We start from the raw sequence: 17537 nt of genomic DNA on the forward strand, positions 1-17537 counted from the left end.
AAAATACGCGAGAATTTTCTATTACCAAAAAAAAAATACTTTCCGCGTCTGTATAATTCTAAAGTCGTCCCCTTTGTAAAAATTTCTCGCACATGAGTTCAAGACCCGTTTGTAACTCTTTGTTCGCGTCTTTATATGGCAGTTGTGTCTACTCTCTGTGGAATTTTAATTTTTTTTTCTTTTCACCGGGGTGATGAACGTACGCCTTGACCAGCTGATTGCCTACCCCGTCAATTGCACTCGGTTGTATTCGCGCCGCGATTCAGGATGAACAATTTCTCATGGTGAGTTTACACGCGTTTTTATATCCTCTTAATTTACATTTTACATATCAATTAATTCACAATTAAGTCTCATTTTCCATTGCAGTGTTAAATATCGTTTCTATTTATCGCACAATATTGATAAATATTTTCTGTTTTAGAAGAATAAATTTTCTCCGTATTTTTTTTTTTTTTTTTTTAAGGTTAGGGAATAAGCGTTCAGGGCTGTGTCAAAAAGGGCGGTGACCAGGTGACTATTGAGGAGTTCATGACAAATTAGTTTCAATTTATTCTTTTTTTTTTCAAAACGGTAATTAATATTCTTCTCGTTCGAATTTAACAATTTTTTTTTTTAAAATTAGAATATATCTCAAAAGGAAATTATTTCCTCTATTCTATTATTAAAAAAAAGTTTTGTTCTGTATAAAATTTTCAATATTCTCTAAATTATTTTTCTTCCAAAGTGTAAAAAAGTGTGCATCTCTTTTGGATTTTTTTTTAACTCCCGGATAATGTGCAAATCCTCTGGTATTTGAAAATAATGTGAATTTACGAGAATGGAGGTTAAAATCGATATAGGAAAAATTCAGGAAATGTGTTTGTGTGTGTTAAAATTATACATGGAAAGCACTATGGTAACAAGGAGACCTAAATACATACATATATGAGAAAAAAAATTTTTTCTAAAAATATTACATAGGTTTTTTTTTTTAATTTTTCCCCTCAACTTTTTTTATTCTATTGAGAAAATTTTTTTGAGAATTTTTTTTAATGCTATTTTGGTTACTTATGACTCAGTAATTGCGGTTTGAAATTTTATTGTTTAGCCTTTCATGTATACAACTTCCTTTTCTCTTTTTTTTCTTTTTATTTTACAGTGTTGCAAATGCATTGTAGTGTATAGGGCGAACGAAAGCCAAAATATTGTCTGCAGTGTTGCATATATTATAACACGTAACATATATGTATAACGTCAGTTGTAAAAATATAAAGTACAGCGAACGACTGGATTTGATTCTCGTTAGTATTTTTTATTCAAGAGGAAAAAAAATAGTTTTTTAAATTATTGACAATATTTTTTTTTTAAATCTTAAAATTTGGTGTAAATTTAGAAATTATTCGAAACGTGAAGTGGGTTAGGATTTTTAAAAAAAAATGTGTGTCAAAGGCGTTAAATGGTAACGATATTACATTTTAAAATAGCTTAATTTACATATAAAATATTATTATTATCATTATAATTACTATTATTATAATTAGTATAATAATTATATTATATTAAAACATATTTATAATATATTATATATTATCATATAATATAATTATTATAATTATTATAACATATTTATAATAAATTTTCAATTATATTATAATTATGTAACACTAATTATTATTTTATTGTTATTAAGACTAATAGAGTAACTTTTTATAATTTTTAAAAAATTTTAGTATCAAAAATAAAAAAGATTCGTTTTCTAAAATATTTTCTTAATAATTTCTTCAATTTTTTAACTACTAAATATTTTAAAATCGATTATTGAAAAATTTTAATCCTTAAAAGTATTTTATACTTTATTTATACTTTATTTTTTTATAATTTTAATTTTTTAAAAATTCTTTTATTATAAAAGTTTTCCTATAATATTTATGCAATTTCGGTTTCAAGGCATTTTTTGAGCATCTCAAGGGATCAAAGATAAGTTTTTTTATTTTTTATTTTTGAAAGTTTAAAAGAGGAATAATGTTCGTTTTATCCTTATTTCTTATAATATTCCCGGGACTAAAAAGATGTTTCAAATCGGATTTACACGAAAAGTGGATGTACTAGATAAAAGAGAGAGAAAGAGAGAAGGAGAGAGAGAGAGAGAATAAACGACAAAACGAGCACTTACTATACAAAATACATAAGACATTATTAAGCTTATCTGATTCCTTTCTTTCATGTAAATCCTTCTTTTTAAAGTTAAAAAAAATTGCAAAGGCAAAAAAATTCCGAGCTTAAAATTTAAATTTTTTAAAAGTATTACATTTTTTATAAATAATTCAATAGTTAAATAATTTTTTTTATTTTGATCAATTTTTTGTATTAAATAATAAATTATAATTTATTATTATAATTTTCAATAATGATTATAATCAATGATTAAAATTTAAGAAATAATAATAAATTATCAGTACAAACATTAAAAATAAAAAAAAACATGAAACATTAAAATTTTTTCTTATTATTAATATTTTTCATAATTATTTTATTAATATTTTAATAGTGTTGATTTCCTTCCGAAAGTTTTTAATAAATTGCAAGAATTTGGTCCATGGAAGGTAATTTTTAAAAATTGTTTATAAAAATTATAGTGTGTGTTAACTTTTATTTTTTATTATTTTTTTAATTGGTGCATTGTTTTAATTAGCCTGAAGAGGATGACAAACCCACGTCATCGAAACGTTGCTGTTTTTAAATAAACAAAAAATATGACATAAATTTATTTTATTTATGTTATTTTTACCTTCCATGGATCAAATTCTTGCAATTCATTATTATTAATATTGTTATTTTTATTAATATTATTTTTATTAAATTATTATTTTATTGTATTATTATTTTATTATATTATTTTTACCATTATTCTTATTGCTTGTTATAATATAATAATTTTCCTTTTTCTATTTCTATTTATTTGAAAAATATTTTAATTAATAATTTTCATTATCACTTTTATAATTAATATGAAAAAGCATGAAACTCAGGTTTTTAAAATAATTCATAATTCAAATTATCGCGCGCTCTATTCTGCCTGTAACATTAGCCAATTGGGAAGCGAGCTGACGAGTCGATGCAGTGGGGGAATGATTGAGATAAATTTCAAAAGATGACTATCTGACGTGTTTTCAATATGGCGTCGCACCAGATTCCGAACTCGATGCAGAGAGTAGGAACGCGGCAAGCTTGTGTGTTTTTCTGTTTTCAAAATCATTTGAACGTGTCGAATTTTTTAATTTTTTCCAATTGTCACGACATTGTTCGCGACAACCGGTTTACACTGTGGCCTCACTAGGACACAATGAACACGAAAAGAAACAAAAAACACAAACGGGAAAAACAAGAAGGTGAGAGAGAGAGAAAGAGAGAGTTTGAGTGTGAATGAAAGAAAGAGAGAGAGAGTAAAGATCAATCCAGGTGTATATTCTGGACATACGATTAGAAAATCTATCCTGTCCACTATATGTTCATGATTTGTTGTTTTTCTATAATTGTTTCGTTTAATTTTAAAATACGAAAGTCCTCTTACTTTTTTCATCATTGTTCAAAGGTCCGAATGCATTTTGTTTGTTGGTTATTTTTGGTTCGATTCTTTTTTCATTCTTCAGTGTCATTAATCCATTTTTAAGTGTTTGTTTGTTTTTTATTTTTTAAAAACTTGAATCTCCATCCGTCACGACTGGTTTTTTTTTTGCAGTGGTGAAAGGAATTTGTTGACATAACCTTAAATTTTCGTTTATTGAAACGAAAAAGCTTGAAAAGTGCAGCATTCGAGTGTTTATGGATTTTTTTTTATGGACGGTTGAAAGATTATAAACATTTATTTTCAGTAATAAAATACGTATAGTGTAGTATATAATAAACAGTAAATAAATAATAAACAAGCAAATAAATATTTAACAATTTAGTAAAAAAAATATTTCTGAAGATCTGAATATTTTTTATAAACAATTTTTTATTCGAATATTTTTAAATATATAACACGGGAAAAATGATTAATACGTCCAATTTTTAATTGAAAGTTTAAAATATCAAATTAAAAATTAAAAAAAAATGTTTGTTTAAAAATTCAGAACTTCAGTTAATTTTGAATTTATTACATTGAATGCATTCTTTCCTTTTTTTAGTAAATTATATTGTATCGTTTGCAGATTACTCGACACCGGATAAACCTCCGGCTTTGAAATTAATATTGAAAGTTGGAGGAAGTAGTGGAACTCCAGAGCACGGTTCCGAGTCTCCCAGTCAAGCGAATATGCTTTCACAACACTATCAACAGCAATTAGGGATTAATTACTCCGTCACTCAGGGCGAGTCGGAATATGATAGGTCAGTATGTCAATCGAGACCGACACTGTAACTCAATAATCGTGATCGATTTCACGAAAATCCACAATTTTTCACATATATACAACAATATTGAAAAATTGATTTTGAAAGTTGGACATTGAATTGAGAATGGTCAGGGTGAGAAATGGATGAAAGAATTGGAAACAGCTGAGAAAGTTTTGAAGTAGAAAATTCAAAACACAAAACTTTTATCTTCTCATATGATGAGAATGTAAAATTTAAAAAATACGTTGGACATTAAAATGAAAATGGCCAGGGTGACAGATGGATGAAAGAATTAGAAATAGATGAAAAAAAAGTAGGGTCTTTTGTTACAATTTTTGAAAAACAAACTTTTGAAGAATTTTAATTGCAAATTTTTTAAATAATTGAATTATCAAAAATTTTAATGAAAATTCTTGTAAAGCAAAATTGAAAAATTAAAATTAGCATCTAATTTTTAAAAATTTAATATTTTTTAGTACTTTTAATTATATATTTCTAAAAATTCAAATACATACAAAAAATAATAACATTTCAGAATTATTTTTAACATATTTTCGAAAAAAAAATCATTTTTAAAATTTTTAATTAAAATTCGGCAAAAAAATTGATTAGTTTTTTTAAATTATACAAAAATTCTTCAAAGAAATTCAAAGAATTTAATTTTCTATATTTTTAACAATTTAAAGTTATATTTAAATAAAAAATATAATTGTTTGTCAATAATAAATAATTTAAGTAATATAACAATTTAACAAATATTTCTTATTGACAGGAAATTGTAATTTTTATTCAAACGCAAACTTCCAAACATTTTAAATGTTCAAAATTAAATTCTCCGCCTTTTCATCAAAACGAATTTAAAATTTAATTTCTCTTTTTCTTTTAAATTACGAAATTATGACATTGGACTAACTTTTATTTTGACTGTCCATCAGATTTTTCATTTGAAGCATTTTTTACTTTTCAATATGAAATATGTATTTATATTTGTTTCATACCATATTCATGTTTTTTAGAATCTTTTTTGTTTATTAAAAAACTATTCTTAGCAATTCTTTTTTTATTTCGTTCTATCAATTTTTTTTAACATTCGTAATTGTCGGTGAAACTTTTTGGAACCATTCGTAAGTTTCGATATTTCTGTGTGACAAAATTTGAAAAAGAAAATAAAATTAGTGATGAAAGAAAAATGATTGTTATCTGTGGCAAAAGTGAAAGAATCCTGGATGAATTTTTGTTTGAATCAACGTGAAGATTTGAAAAAAAATAAAATTAGTGATTGATATCTTTAGCAAAAGTGAAAGAATCCTGGATGAATTTTTGTTTTTGAATCAACGTGAAGAGAGAAAAATGAATGTAAGATTTAAAGAATTTTTTTTACTTTTCTCAAAATTACTTGTATTTATTAGAAATTCTCTCCATAGGTACATGGGCCACAAGAAATTGAAGAAGAAGAAGAAAAAGAAGGACAAGCGCCACAAGCATCATCACAAGGACAGAAAACGAAAACGCGAAGAGTCGAGTCAAGAATCAGTGGGCGATGGAGACGAGAGTTTATTGGAGGTGCCGAAAAAAATTGCCAATCAACAATTAATGCCACCCAGACCACCCACTGAAAATCGTCTCGGAGTTTCGCCCCTACCAAGTGGTCTCTCACCACATCGCGAGCCTCGCACTTGTGTCTTGAGAAAAATCGCCGAACGCACTCCATTGCAACGATTACTCGAGCATTTGCTAAAATCAATGGAGAAACGTGATCCCCAACAATTTTTCGCCTGGCCCGTCACCGATAACATCGCCCCCGGCTATTCGCAAATAATCTCAAATCCCATGGATTTTAGTACAATAAAGCAAAAAATTGACGAAAATAATTATCAAACACTCAATGATTTCATCGATGATTTCAAACTCATGTGCAATAATGCAATGACCTACAATCATCAGGATACGATTTACTACAAGGCTGCGAAGAAATTGTTGCACGTCGGTTTGAAGATGGTGACACCGGAGAAATTACGACAATTAAGGCCCGTATTGACCTACATGCACGACATTTCAAAGGAGGAATTAGGCTTCGAATTGGGCGTCGAGGATCCAAATAATCCCGACGTCCTCGTCACTGAGGAGCAAATTGAGAAGGAGCGTGAACAAGAGGAGAGAAACGAGGAGGCCGAGGAACTTCGCAAGGAGCATCAGCGGAAAATGAGACTTGCAAATTTAGGTAAATTTCAAGCAATTCCTGATCTTCAATTACTAAATAATTCAATTTTCATACAATTTCCTATTAAAAAAATTATTTAATTCTTTTAAAGAATTGTATCAAAATTCTTAAGAATAATTCAATTCTTTCGAAGAATATCATTAAAATTTTTAAAATAATTGAATCTTATCGAGAACTTTTTGTAAAATTGTATTAAAAATAATTGAATTCTTCCAACGACAAAATTTTATCAAATCTTTTAAAAATATTTGAATTTTTGCGAAATTTTGATATTTATGAAAATAATTGAATTCTTGCTAAGAATTTTATTAAAATTTTTAAAAATAATTCAATTTCTGTCAATTTTTTACAGGAATTTAATTATTTTTGGAAATATTAATAAAATTCTTCACCAGAATTCAATTATTTAAAAATTCGTTGATAAAATTCTTTATGAGAATTCAATTTTGCCATTCATTCAATTATTCAATAAATTATTTATTTTTGTATTTAAATAATTGAATTCGCGTAGAATTTTGTTATTTTTAATTCAAGCCAAGAATTTAATTAACATATTTGAAAATAATTAATTTTCTCACGATTTGCATAAAATTTCTCGAAAAGAAATCAATTATCTAAAAAATCTTTTATAAAATTCTTCACAAGAATTCAATTATCTTCAAACCTAATTCATTTTTTAATTTCCAAATTTTTTATATTTAAAATTTTTATATTTAAATAAATAATTGAATTCTTGCGAAGAACTTTATTAAGATTTTTGAAAATAATTGAATTTCTGCAAAGATTTTTATTATTTAACAAAAATATTTAAATTCTTAGCAAAATTTTTATTAAAATTTTTTAAAGTGATTGAAGATCTGCAAAGAATTTTGTTATTTTAAATTTATGCCAAGAATTTTATTAACATTTTTGAAAATAATTGAATGTCTGACAATCTTTAACAGGAATTTAATTTTTTTTTGAAAATTTTAATAAAATTCTTCACAAGAATTCAATTATATAAAAATTTGTTGATACAATTCTTTATTGGAATTCAATTTTAAGATGCATTCACAGGGTGTCTAACAGTCAGGGAAGTCAAGGAAAAGTCAGGGAATTTTTTTGGTCAGAGAAAAGTCATGGAAATGTCAAAGAATTTCATTGAAAGTCAGGAAAATTTCTAAAAACTTATAGGTACAATGTTGAAATTTAAAAATGTTGAATTTTTAGAAATTCGGTTTTTTGAATTTTTTCGAATTTTTGATAATTTTAAATTCTATACCAAAGGTAGAGACTATTAAATAAGTAAAGTATTTTTGAAGAGCACAAAAATAATGAAGCCAAATGCCATAAAAAAGAAGGAAAAATGTTGAATTTTAAGAAATTCAGTTTTTTGAATTTTTGCTAATTTTCCATAATTTTCGATTTTTTTCCAAAGAGTGGAGACTATTAAGTAAGTAAAGTATTTTTGAAGAGCACAAAAATAATGACGCTGAATGCCATAAAAAAGAAGGAAAAATGTTAAATTTTAAGAAATTCAGTTTTTTGAATTTTTTCGAATTTTTAATAATTTTAGATTTTTTACCAAAGAGTGGAGAATATTGAATAAGTAAAGTGTTTTTGAAGAGCACAAAAATAATGAAGCCAAATGCCATAAAAGAGAAGAAAAAATGTTGAATTTTAAGAAATTCGGTTTTTTGAATTTTTCGAATTTTTGATAATTTTAGATTTTTTACCAAAGAGTGGGGAATATTGAATAAGTAAAGTGTTTTTCAAGAGCCCAAAAATAATGAAGCCAAATGCTTCACAAATAATTGATTTTTTAATTTTTTATATTTAAATAAATAATTGAATTCTCGTAGAATTTTCTAATAAAAATTGATTTAAAAATGAATTTTAGTTTGAATTTATATTTAAAATATATAAATATATAAATAAATAAATACCTATATAAATGTATAAAATTGTAAATTTTTTTTAAATTGCAAATTTAGGTAAATTTGAAGCAATTCCTGATGATCTTACGCCTGAGGAGATTCTGAAGCAGGCGCGCAGTGCATCGAAATCGGCAGCTGAGAAATTGAATGCAAAGAGGTACGGCTCGAAAATGGGTTTCCTGAGACAGAAAAAAGACGGAACGACAAGTTTGCAGATAATCGTCCCCGGCGATGGTGTAATTCCAGGGACAAATCAACGACCAGTTTCTCTTGGACAGCTAATGGGCAAATTAAATCACGGCACTGGTTCGTTGGCAGGTTTTCGTGAGGATCGACGAAATATGTCGAAACCTGTGAAACCGCTCTATTACGGGGCTTTTGGTTCGTACGCGCCAAGTTATGACTCGACATTCGCCAATTTAACGAAGGACGAGTCGGATTTGGTTTATAAAACTTATGGCGACGACACTGCCGTTCAGTATGCCGAATCGATTCTCGATTTTGCGAAAGATTGCGATTATACTCTTAATATGGTTGATGAACTTCTCGATATATTGACCGGTGGTGAGCATCGAAAGACGAAAAAATTCATTGACGAGAAACGACGCCTCAAGGAGGAGGAGGAGAAAATAAAGCATCTTCTGGAAAAACCAATTCAGGAAGTCAATCGCAATGCGCAGCATGAGAAGATGAAAATCGACGTCGATCAACTTAAATCACTATCGGATCTTGGTATTGACATCAATTTCCTTGATAATCTAGGTGAGTTTGCATTTTCTATTTTGAAATTCAAAAGAGAGTTTGAAACTGAAAAGCAGAAGTTTTTTTATTTTAATAATTTAATAATTTTATTTTAATATTTTAATTAGTTTCATTTTAATAGGCAAAATCTTATTTGAAGAAATATTTAAAAATTTGATACATTCAATTCTTTGCAGAAATTCAATTATGTTGAAAAATTTCAAAAAATTCTGGTCAAAAGAATTTATAAATAATAAAATTCTTCTCTGAAATTCAATTATTTTAAAAAATTTTAATTTAATTAATGGTAAAATTTCAATTATTTTCAAAAATTTTCTTCAATTCAATAATTTTTAATATCTATTAGGATTTTAATAAAATTTTCCAAATAATTCAATTGTTAAAAAAAATTTTTTTTAAATTCTACGCAAACATTTAATTATTTTCAAAAATAATAAAAATTTCATAGTAATTCAATTATTGTCAATAAATAAAATTCTTTTTAAGAATTCAATTATTTTTAAAATAGAATTTGCATAAAGTTTCTCCAAAAAAATCAATTATCTTAAATTTTTTTTATAAAATTCTTCATAAGAATTCAATTATCTTAAAAAATAACCAAATTTTTTACTGGAATTTATTATTTTGACAAAATTTAATAAAATTCTTCGCGAGAATTAAATTATTTTCCCAAATAATAAAATTCTTCTCAGAAAATTAATTATTTTCAACAAATAATAATATTCTTTTTAGGAATTCAATTATTTTCATAAAAAATAAAACTCATTGCAGAATTTCAATTATTTTTAATTCAATTTTAATCGAATTCCTAGCCAAAATTCTTAAAAAGTTTATTAAAATTCGTCAAAAGAATTTAGTTATTTAAAAATTTATAGATAAAATTCTTTATGAAAATTCAATTTTGAGAAACATTTAATTATTCAACAAATTTTTTTATTTTTCTATTTAAATAATTGAATTCTAGTAGAATTTTCTAATAAAAGTTGATTTAAAAATGAATTTCAGTTACAATTTTAGATAATAATTCAATATTATTATATGGAATTGAAGAATTTCGGAATAAGCCACAAAAATTTTGAAAAATTGAATTGTAAACAAATAAATTTAAAATTTCTCAAAAAAAACTTTTTCAAAACTTATGAAAAATAATTGATTTTGGAGAAGAATTTTAGTTAAAAATTCAATTATTTAAAATAGAATTTGCATAAAGAATCTTCAAAAAAAAAAAAAAAATCAATTATCTAAAAATTTTTTTTATAAAATTCTTCACAAGAATTCAATTATCTTCAGAAATGAATCATTTTTTAATTTTAAAATTTTTATATTTAAAGAAATTATTGACTTGTCGTAGAATTTTGTAATAAAAATTGATTTAAACATGAATTTTAGCTTAAATTTATATTTAAAATATTTAAATACATAAATAAATATAGAAATTTTTAGAATTATAAAGTCATTTAAATTAAATTGAAAGAAACTCATTTAAAAATTAATTTTTAAATCAATTTTTATTAGAAATTAAATTTAATGAAATAATAAATGTCAGTAAAAAATTTGAAATAGGAAATAATAATTAAATTGAAATGTTGAAAATAATTTTGAAGAAGTTAAAGTAACAATTTTCTTATAATATAAAATAATTATTTTATCACTCGGGCATTTTTAATTATTATAAAACAGGAAGAAAGTGATCACTTTCTTCCTAAATAATAAATAAATAAATTAATAAATATAAAGAAATAAATATTAAAAAATAATAAATATTAAATAAAATAAAAAAATAATAAATAAAAAAATAAAATAAATAAATAAATATAAATATTAAATAATAAATAATAAATATTAAATTAATAAAAATAATAAATATTCTTAAAATAAATATTCTTAAAAAAAATAAATATTAAAATAAATATTAATAATAAATAAAATAAATATAAATAAATAAAAAAAAATAAATAATAAATATAAATAATAAATATTCTTTTAAGTTGTTGAATTTCAAACAGATTTTAATTTGAATCTTTTGAAGAATTTTAATTCATATGAAAAAATAATAATTATTAAATATTTGTTTAAAAAAGAAGTAAATTGGTGTTTTCAAATAATTTCATAATTAAAAAAATTCGTAAATAAATGTAAATATTTTAATTTCTTTCAATCAACGTCTTCTTACCGGAATTATTCTTCATCGCATTTTTCCTCAATTTAATAAAACTAATTTTCTAAATATTTTTTTGCAGAAGAAGAATTAAAATTCACCGAGGACAGTGCAACGTTACAGAATCGTTTGGACGACACATCGCAATTATTAAATCATTTGCAGCAAGTGCAACATGAACGTCTCTCGGCCCAACCACCGGCACATCTCACAACAATACCAAAGCCAAAGGACAATGAAGTGACATTAGCCGAGAAGATAACGGAGAATTTAACGGAAATTTCAAAAAAATTACCACCATCGGCAATTGCACCAGTCGATGGCCTAAGAAAGGCAATGGGCATTGCGCCAATGGGCGGCACTGAACCAATGGATGTTGAACCGATTACTCATAATCCATCAATAGTCACTGACAATACACTAGCAAATGTCAATCAAATTCCTGATAGTTTACTGCCAACTCCATCTTCATCGATAGACAATGCAAATTTACTCTCAACTGGCAGTCAACAGACACAAATCAATTTGGTAAACGCGGGCCAAATGCAAATTAGTATCAATCAAGCCGCATCATTGTTGACTGCAGGCGAACCCGCCGGTGTTCCAGATTTGGAATCTGAACTACGTGAATTCCTTGAAAGTGATCCAACATTAGGCCATTCGCCATTACACGATGACAAGACTTTAGAGGATATTCTATCCGAATCCTAGTGTTGAGAAATGCCGAACATTCATTTTTATTTTCCATTCGAATGTTACAAAAAGTGAATTAATTTCTCTTCTACTTGAACCTACTGTAAAAAAAAGTATTTCTTATCTTTTGCAATAATTTCCCTTTTTTTTAAAAAATAACATTTCGTTTGTAAAACACAATTGTAAAAAGTTCATCAATTTCTGATGAAAATTTGTTCCGATCATTCTTTGTTTTCACAGGACAAATGATGAAAAATTGTTTTTTAATTTATTTTATATAGTAATCAACTATAGACGAATAATAAAATGCTAATTTTTTTTATCAACGGTTTGTTTTTCATTTGTTTATTCATTCATTAGTGTAATAAATAAAATTTTGTTCCTATTGAACGATTTTTTTGTCCGTAAGTTATTGATATTCTATTGTAATAAATAACTTGAAGTAAAAAAGAATATCTACTAAAAAAAATTAATTTTTTATTAATTAAAAGTCAGAAAAACAAAATTTTTTGCTAGTGTATTTCTTTATTTTCGAAAACTGCGAATTTTTCGACTTTTCTTCCAAATATTGCAACAAAATACCACATTTTTTAAATGTAAAATCTTTATTTCGATTTTTATAGTGCGAAAAATAACTGTATATAAACAAATTTTTACAAAACTTATTTTTGTATTTTTCTAATTAAATTTTCAAAATATACAATTTCGATCTTGAATAATTGAAATTCTGCAAAAATTTAATTGAAAATAATTAATTTTTCTCAAGTATTTTGTTACAATTTTTAAAAATCCAACTTTTGAAGAATTTTAATTGCAAATTTTTAAAATAATTGAATTATAAAAAATTTTAATTTTTTGACAACAATTCAATTATTTTAATAAATAACAAAATTCTTCGCTGACATTCAATTATTTTTTCAAAATTTCTATATTATTCTTAACAAGAATTCAATTATTTTCATAAATGATAAAATTATTCTACGAAAATCAATTATTTTCAAAAACATTTTAATAAAATTCTTGGTAAAATTTCAGATGTTTTCAAAAATTTTCCCCAATTCAATTATTTTCAATATCTATTATTTCAATAAAATTTTTTTTAAAGAATTCAATTATTTAATCAAAATTTTCATAAAATTCTACTGAATCATTTAAATATTTTCATAAATAATAAAAATTTCACAGGAATTCAATTATTTACAAAAAATTTATTAATATTCTGGGCAAAATTCCAATTATTTTCAAAAATCTTTTAAAATTCAATGATTTTTTAAAATTTATTATTAAAATAAAACTTCCCAAAAGAATTCAATTATTTTTATAAATACTAAAAATTTCTAAAAGAATTCAATTATTTTCATAAATAATAAAATATTAACAATAATTTAATTATTTAAAATAGAAGTCGCATAAAATTTCTCAAAAAAAATCAATTATCCAAAAATTTTTTTATAAAATTCTTCACACGATTTCAATTATTTTCCTTTAAAATTCAATTATTTTTAAAAATTTTAATAATAATTCTGCGCAGAAATTCAATTATTTTCAAAAATTTTAATAAAATTCTTGCCAAAATTTCAATTATGTTTAAAAAAATTTTCTCAATTCAATGATTTTCAATATCTAATATTATGAAAATTCTCATTATTAAAATTTTCCAATAGAATTCAATTATTATAATAGAAATTTTATAAAATTTTTCTCCAACATTCAATTATTTTTTACAAATAATAAATTTTTTCACTGGAATTCCTTCATTTAAAAAATCGTAATACAATTCTTCGAAAAATCTACTTTTTAAAAATTATTGTAATTACAGATTTTTAAAATAATTGTGAATTCTCAAAAATTTTAATGAAAAATCTTGTAAAGCAAAATTTAAAAATTGAAAATTTACTTGATTTACTTTTTTAGACTTATTAAAATTTTGGAGAAATTATGATCATATTTTATAATTAAAATTCTTCATAAATTTAATTATTTTTATTTATATGTTTCAAAAATTTAATTAGTTTTAAAAACTTTTACGAAATTTCAATTATTTGGAAAGAGATCGTGATCTAAAAAATAAATTGTAACCGCAATTTTTTATTTCATTAAACATTTAATTAGCATAATTAATTCTGAACGTGAAATTAAAATCACATTATCACAAATAAAGAAATAATTTGATTGAACTCACTGAGTTAGAATAATTTTTCGTGAACTGAATAATTTTATTAACTTTTTGTTCCATTTACATTAATTATTTTTCTACTTTTCTATTAGATATGGGAGTTTAATTTTTTTTTGTCTCTGATTGTGAGTTTTAAGAACATTCGAAACTAATATTCCATTTTAATAATTATTAGGATCATTAGTATATAGTATTATCCTGTTTTATATAACAATTGCATTTTATTTTTAATTTTTTTTTTTTAATTCTTACAAACATTTCATACATACATATATATACATACATAAATACATATACATTATAAACATACATTTTACAAAAATTATATAACTAAAACTTTTGAGTCATAAAATTTTAGTTTTAGTCGCGATATAATTTAATAACACAAACCTCAATTGGTTATTAATTGATAAATTAATAACTATTAATTAATAAATTAATACCAATTAATTAATAAATTAATCACTATTAATACATAAATAAATTAATTACTTTACATAATTTATCGAAAACTAATAATCATTATGCAATCTTATTTAAATTCAAAATATCATACATCATAAATTTCGACTTCTGAATCTTGATTAGTAGTAGTCTCAGTTTCAGTTTCCAAATTTTGATACCATGTTTCATCTAAAATATCTGTTTGATTTCTACGTGAGGGTTCGATATACTCTTTACATGATGGAGGATGATCTGACCATTTTCCATTAAGGCAGGTTATTGTTTCGGATCCTTTCATAGCGTGATAAAAACCGCAGGAATAAGTTTTAGATACTAAACCATTCTTACTAACCGTCGTTAAAATTCCTACTCTCAAGCCATCAGGATGTTTTCTTTCAATGTCGTACGTCAAGCAAGAAGCATCTAAAAAAAATTCAATTATATTTCTTTTTATATGAACAAGGCATTTTTTAGAAAGATTTCATTAAGATTTCATTAAGATTTCTTTAAGATTTTTTTGAAGATTCTGTGTTTAAGATTTCTTTAAGACTCTTTTTTTAAAGATTTCTTTAAGTTTATTCTGTTTTTAAGATTTAAAAATATTCTTTTCTAAAATTTCTTTAAGATTCTTTTCTAAGATTTCTTTAAGATTTCTTTCCCAAGATTTCTTTAAAATTCTTTTTTAAAGATTTTTAAAAATATTTTTAAAGATATTTTTTTAAACATATCTTCAAGATTCTTTTCTCAATATTTTTTTTAAAGATATCTTCATGATTCTTATTTTTTTAAAGATTTTTTAAAGATTTCTTATTAAGATCGTTTTTATGATTTTTTTAACATTCTTTAGCAATTCTTTAGGATTTTTTTTTTTTTGAGTATATATACTTACCAACTGTTCGGGATTCGATAAAAATTTGTAAACTTGAAGAAAGTAGTGCGCTGACGATAATGAGTAACTTGACCCCAAAAGTCATTTTTGAATTTTATCACTTTTAATTATTGTTAAACAATTATGGAACAATGATGGTACCTAAAAAATATTAATAACAGTATAAATTTAAATTGTCACAAAATACTTTTTGTGAAAAATATTTAACAAATAATATTAACATTTTTTTATGAAAATAACATTCTATGAATTTGAAGTAAAGTTCAAAACTTATTTTATTTTGAAAAGTTTTGATAAAATTTTTAGTGTTGAAAATTTTTATCAAGCTTGATATTTGACAACATTGCGCTTTAAAGAAGAGATTGTGCTATTAAACAATATTTTATGTCATGTACACGACAATTTTAGTAAGAAAAAATATATTTAAAAATGTCATAATGACATTTTTATTTTTAAATATTTATTTTATTTAAAATTTTTAAAAGTTAATTAAACAAACTTAGAAAAAATAAATATTTTATTTTTTTTAAGTTGATGTGTAGTATTCGTTTCATTTTAATCACATATTTCTCATTTTTATATTTTATAGTCTTACAGGATATTCATAATATTAAAAAATTTTATTATATTTTTAAATAGATGTGATGCGAAAGAAATCCGACGACCTCCCGAGGCACTATATGAAGGATAGGTATGTAAAATTTTTATACATTATAGTAATTTGAGAAAATGATAAAATATCATATAAAATTCCTATCTCTGAGTAGATATACTAAACCTGGGGGACAGTTTAAAAAAAATTTAATTTTAATTAATGGGCACTGAATTAGAACTTTAAAAAAAGCTAATAAGTAAAAATCTGACGCTTAATTGTGCAAGGGAATTTAACGTTCCGAAAATTTTAGTTTAGCTATTATGGTAGTTTTTACTTTAATATTTATGAAATATTTCTTTTTTCTTATAATTTGACATAAAAGAACATATTTTACTGAATATATTTGCAAATAATAAAGAAATACTTACAATCGTACTTTGAGTATATGAAAGATACTTTGAGTATGAAGAAATATCGTTTGGTCCTAATAACTATATATCTATTTTCGACTTTAATTAAACAAATTGGGATAAGTGTATTTTATATATATATAGGAAAAGGTGGTAGAAAATTAGGCCTATTTATTTAGTAAATGGAAACGAGAAATTAATACATTGTTATTTAAATGAACGACTTTAAAACTATTATGCTCGCTACTATGTGTATCCATCTGTATACACAATATGTGACATAATATATTATAAATTGCTATATAATTAATGTTGACACAAGTGAAATGGTTAGAGAAATACATTTTATATCCTTATTTTTAAAAATTTTTTATTAATTTTTATATACTACCTCAATAGATGAAAACTTGTTTGTTAGTAACATTTCTTATAAATCTGCACATTATTCGTAAAAATAAAAGACCGCCTCGCATTAAAGCCTTACGGAATTTATATATAGGTTCGTAACTAATTTTTAGGAAATAAAAAATACAGGAAAAGAGGGGAAAAATTTTCTTTTTTTTTCTTTATAACTTTTACACTCAATATATAATATGTAATAATTTTTAGCAAAGAAAAAATAAAAGAAAAGAGGGAAAGAATTAATTTCCTTTTTTTACTTATAACACTTTTACACTCAATATCAAATAATAAGCTATATACATAAAGAAAAAGTTAAATATAAAACTGGTACTTCCAATTTCTTTAACCTTATTCCAAAAAGAGGAAAATAAATATAAGTTATAGAAAAGTGGAGAGGAAAGAAAGTGCGAGAGTATTTCCTGTATTTATTTCAATAAGGAAAGTTTTGCGCGCGGAATCGAGAGGGATGTAGGTATTGTTATCAATTTTGAAATCAGACGAGCGAGAATTTA

The 17537-nt window shown here is 23.8% G+C and overlaps 4 protein-coding genes across 14 annotated transcripts in view; 2 read left to right on the forward strand and 2 right to left on the reverse strand.

Moving 5' to 3' along the window:
- The window catches only part of LOC122511895 (solute carrier family 12 member 4), a 102434-nt gene extending 98586 nt beyond the window's left edge, over positions 1 to 3848 (reverse strand). For 5 of the 8 annotated variants that reach the window (XM_043627456.1, XM_043627453.1, XM_043627454.1 and 2 more), the window contains exon 1: positions 3554 to 3848. The gene's annotated coding sequence lies outside the window, so the exon portion shown is untranslated. Of the gene's footprint in view, positions 1 to 226; positions 456 to 3553 lie in introns of those variants that run through there. The other 3 variants (XM_043627460.1, XM_043627457.1, XM_043627451.1) reach the window with 2 other exon arrangements.
- Positions 58 to 12435, forward strand: LOC122511897 (bromodomain-containing protein 7). Of its 3 annotated transcripts, none has more exons than XM_043627464.1 (5): positions 58 to 284; positions 4176 to 4353; positions 5784 to 6580; positions 8554 to 9258; positions 11499 to 12435. In XM_043627464.1, exons 2-5 carry the CDS (start codon positions 4280 to 4282, stop codon positions 12125 to 12127), a joined length of 2205 nt encoding a protein of 734 aa, XP_043483399.1. In that variant the 5' UTR covers positions 58 to 284; positions 4176 to 4279; the 3' UTR covers positions 12128 to 12435. The 3 variants fall into 3 exon arrangements, with proteins under 3 accessions (XP_043483399.1, XP_043483400.1, XP_043483398.1); XM_043627465.1 differs by lacking the exon at positions 58 to 284 and adding an exon at positions 492 to 573; XM_043627463.1 differs by lacking the exon at positions 58 to 284 and adding an exon at positions 3148 to 3371.
- A 2230-nt stretch (positions 12436 to 14665) lies between these two features.
- Positions 14666 to 16768, reverse strand: LOC122511787. Of its 2 annotated transcripts, none has more exons than XM_043627268.1 (3): positions 16642 to 16768; positions 15619 to 15759; positions 14666 to 15152 (listed from the first exon to the last, which is right to left on the reverse strand). In XM_043627268.1, exons 2-3 carry the CDS (start codon positions 15701 to 15703, stop codon positions 14836 to 14838), a joined length of 402 nt encoding a protein of 133 aa, XP_043483203.1. In that variant the 5' UTR covers positions 15704 to 15759; positions 16642 to 16768; the 3' UTR covers positions 14666 to 14835. The 2 variants fall into 2 exon arrangements, with proteins under 2 accessions (XP_043483203.1, XP_043483204.1); XM_043627269.1 differs by lacking the exon at positions 16642 to 16768 and adding an exon at positions 15840 to 15888.
- Positions 16256 to 17537, forward strand: part of LOC122511786 — a 92453-nt gene continuing 91171 nt past the window's right edge. Inside the window, exon 1 of the mRNA XM_043627267.1 lies at positions 16256 to 16309. The gene's annotated coding sequence lies outside the window, so the exon portion shown is untranslated. The remainder of the gene's footprint in view (positions 16310 to 17537) is intronic.

Source organism: Leptopilina heterotoma, unplaced genomic scaffold, assembly GCF_015476425.1.
Source record: "Leptopilina heterotoma isolate Lh14 unplaced genomic scaffold, ASM1547642v1 Lhet_90, whole genome shotgun sequence".
NCBI lineage: Eukaryota > Metazoa > Arthropoda > Insecta > Hymenoptera > Figitidae > Leptopilina > Leptopilina heterotoma.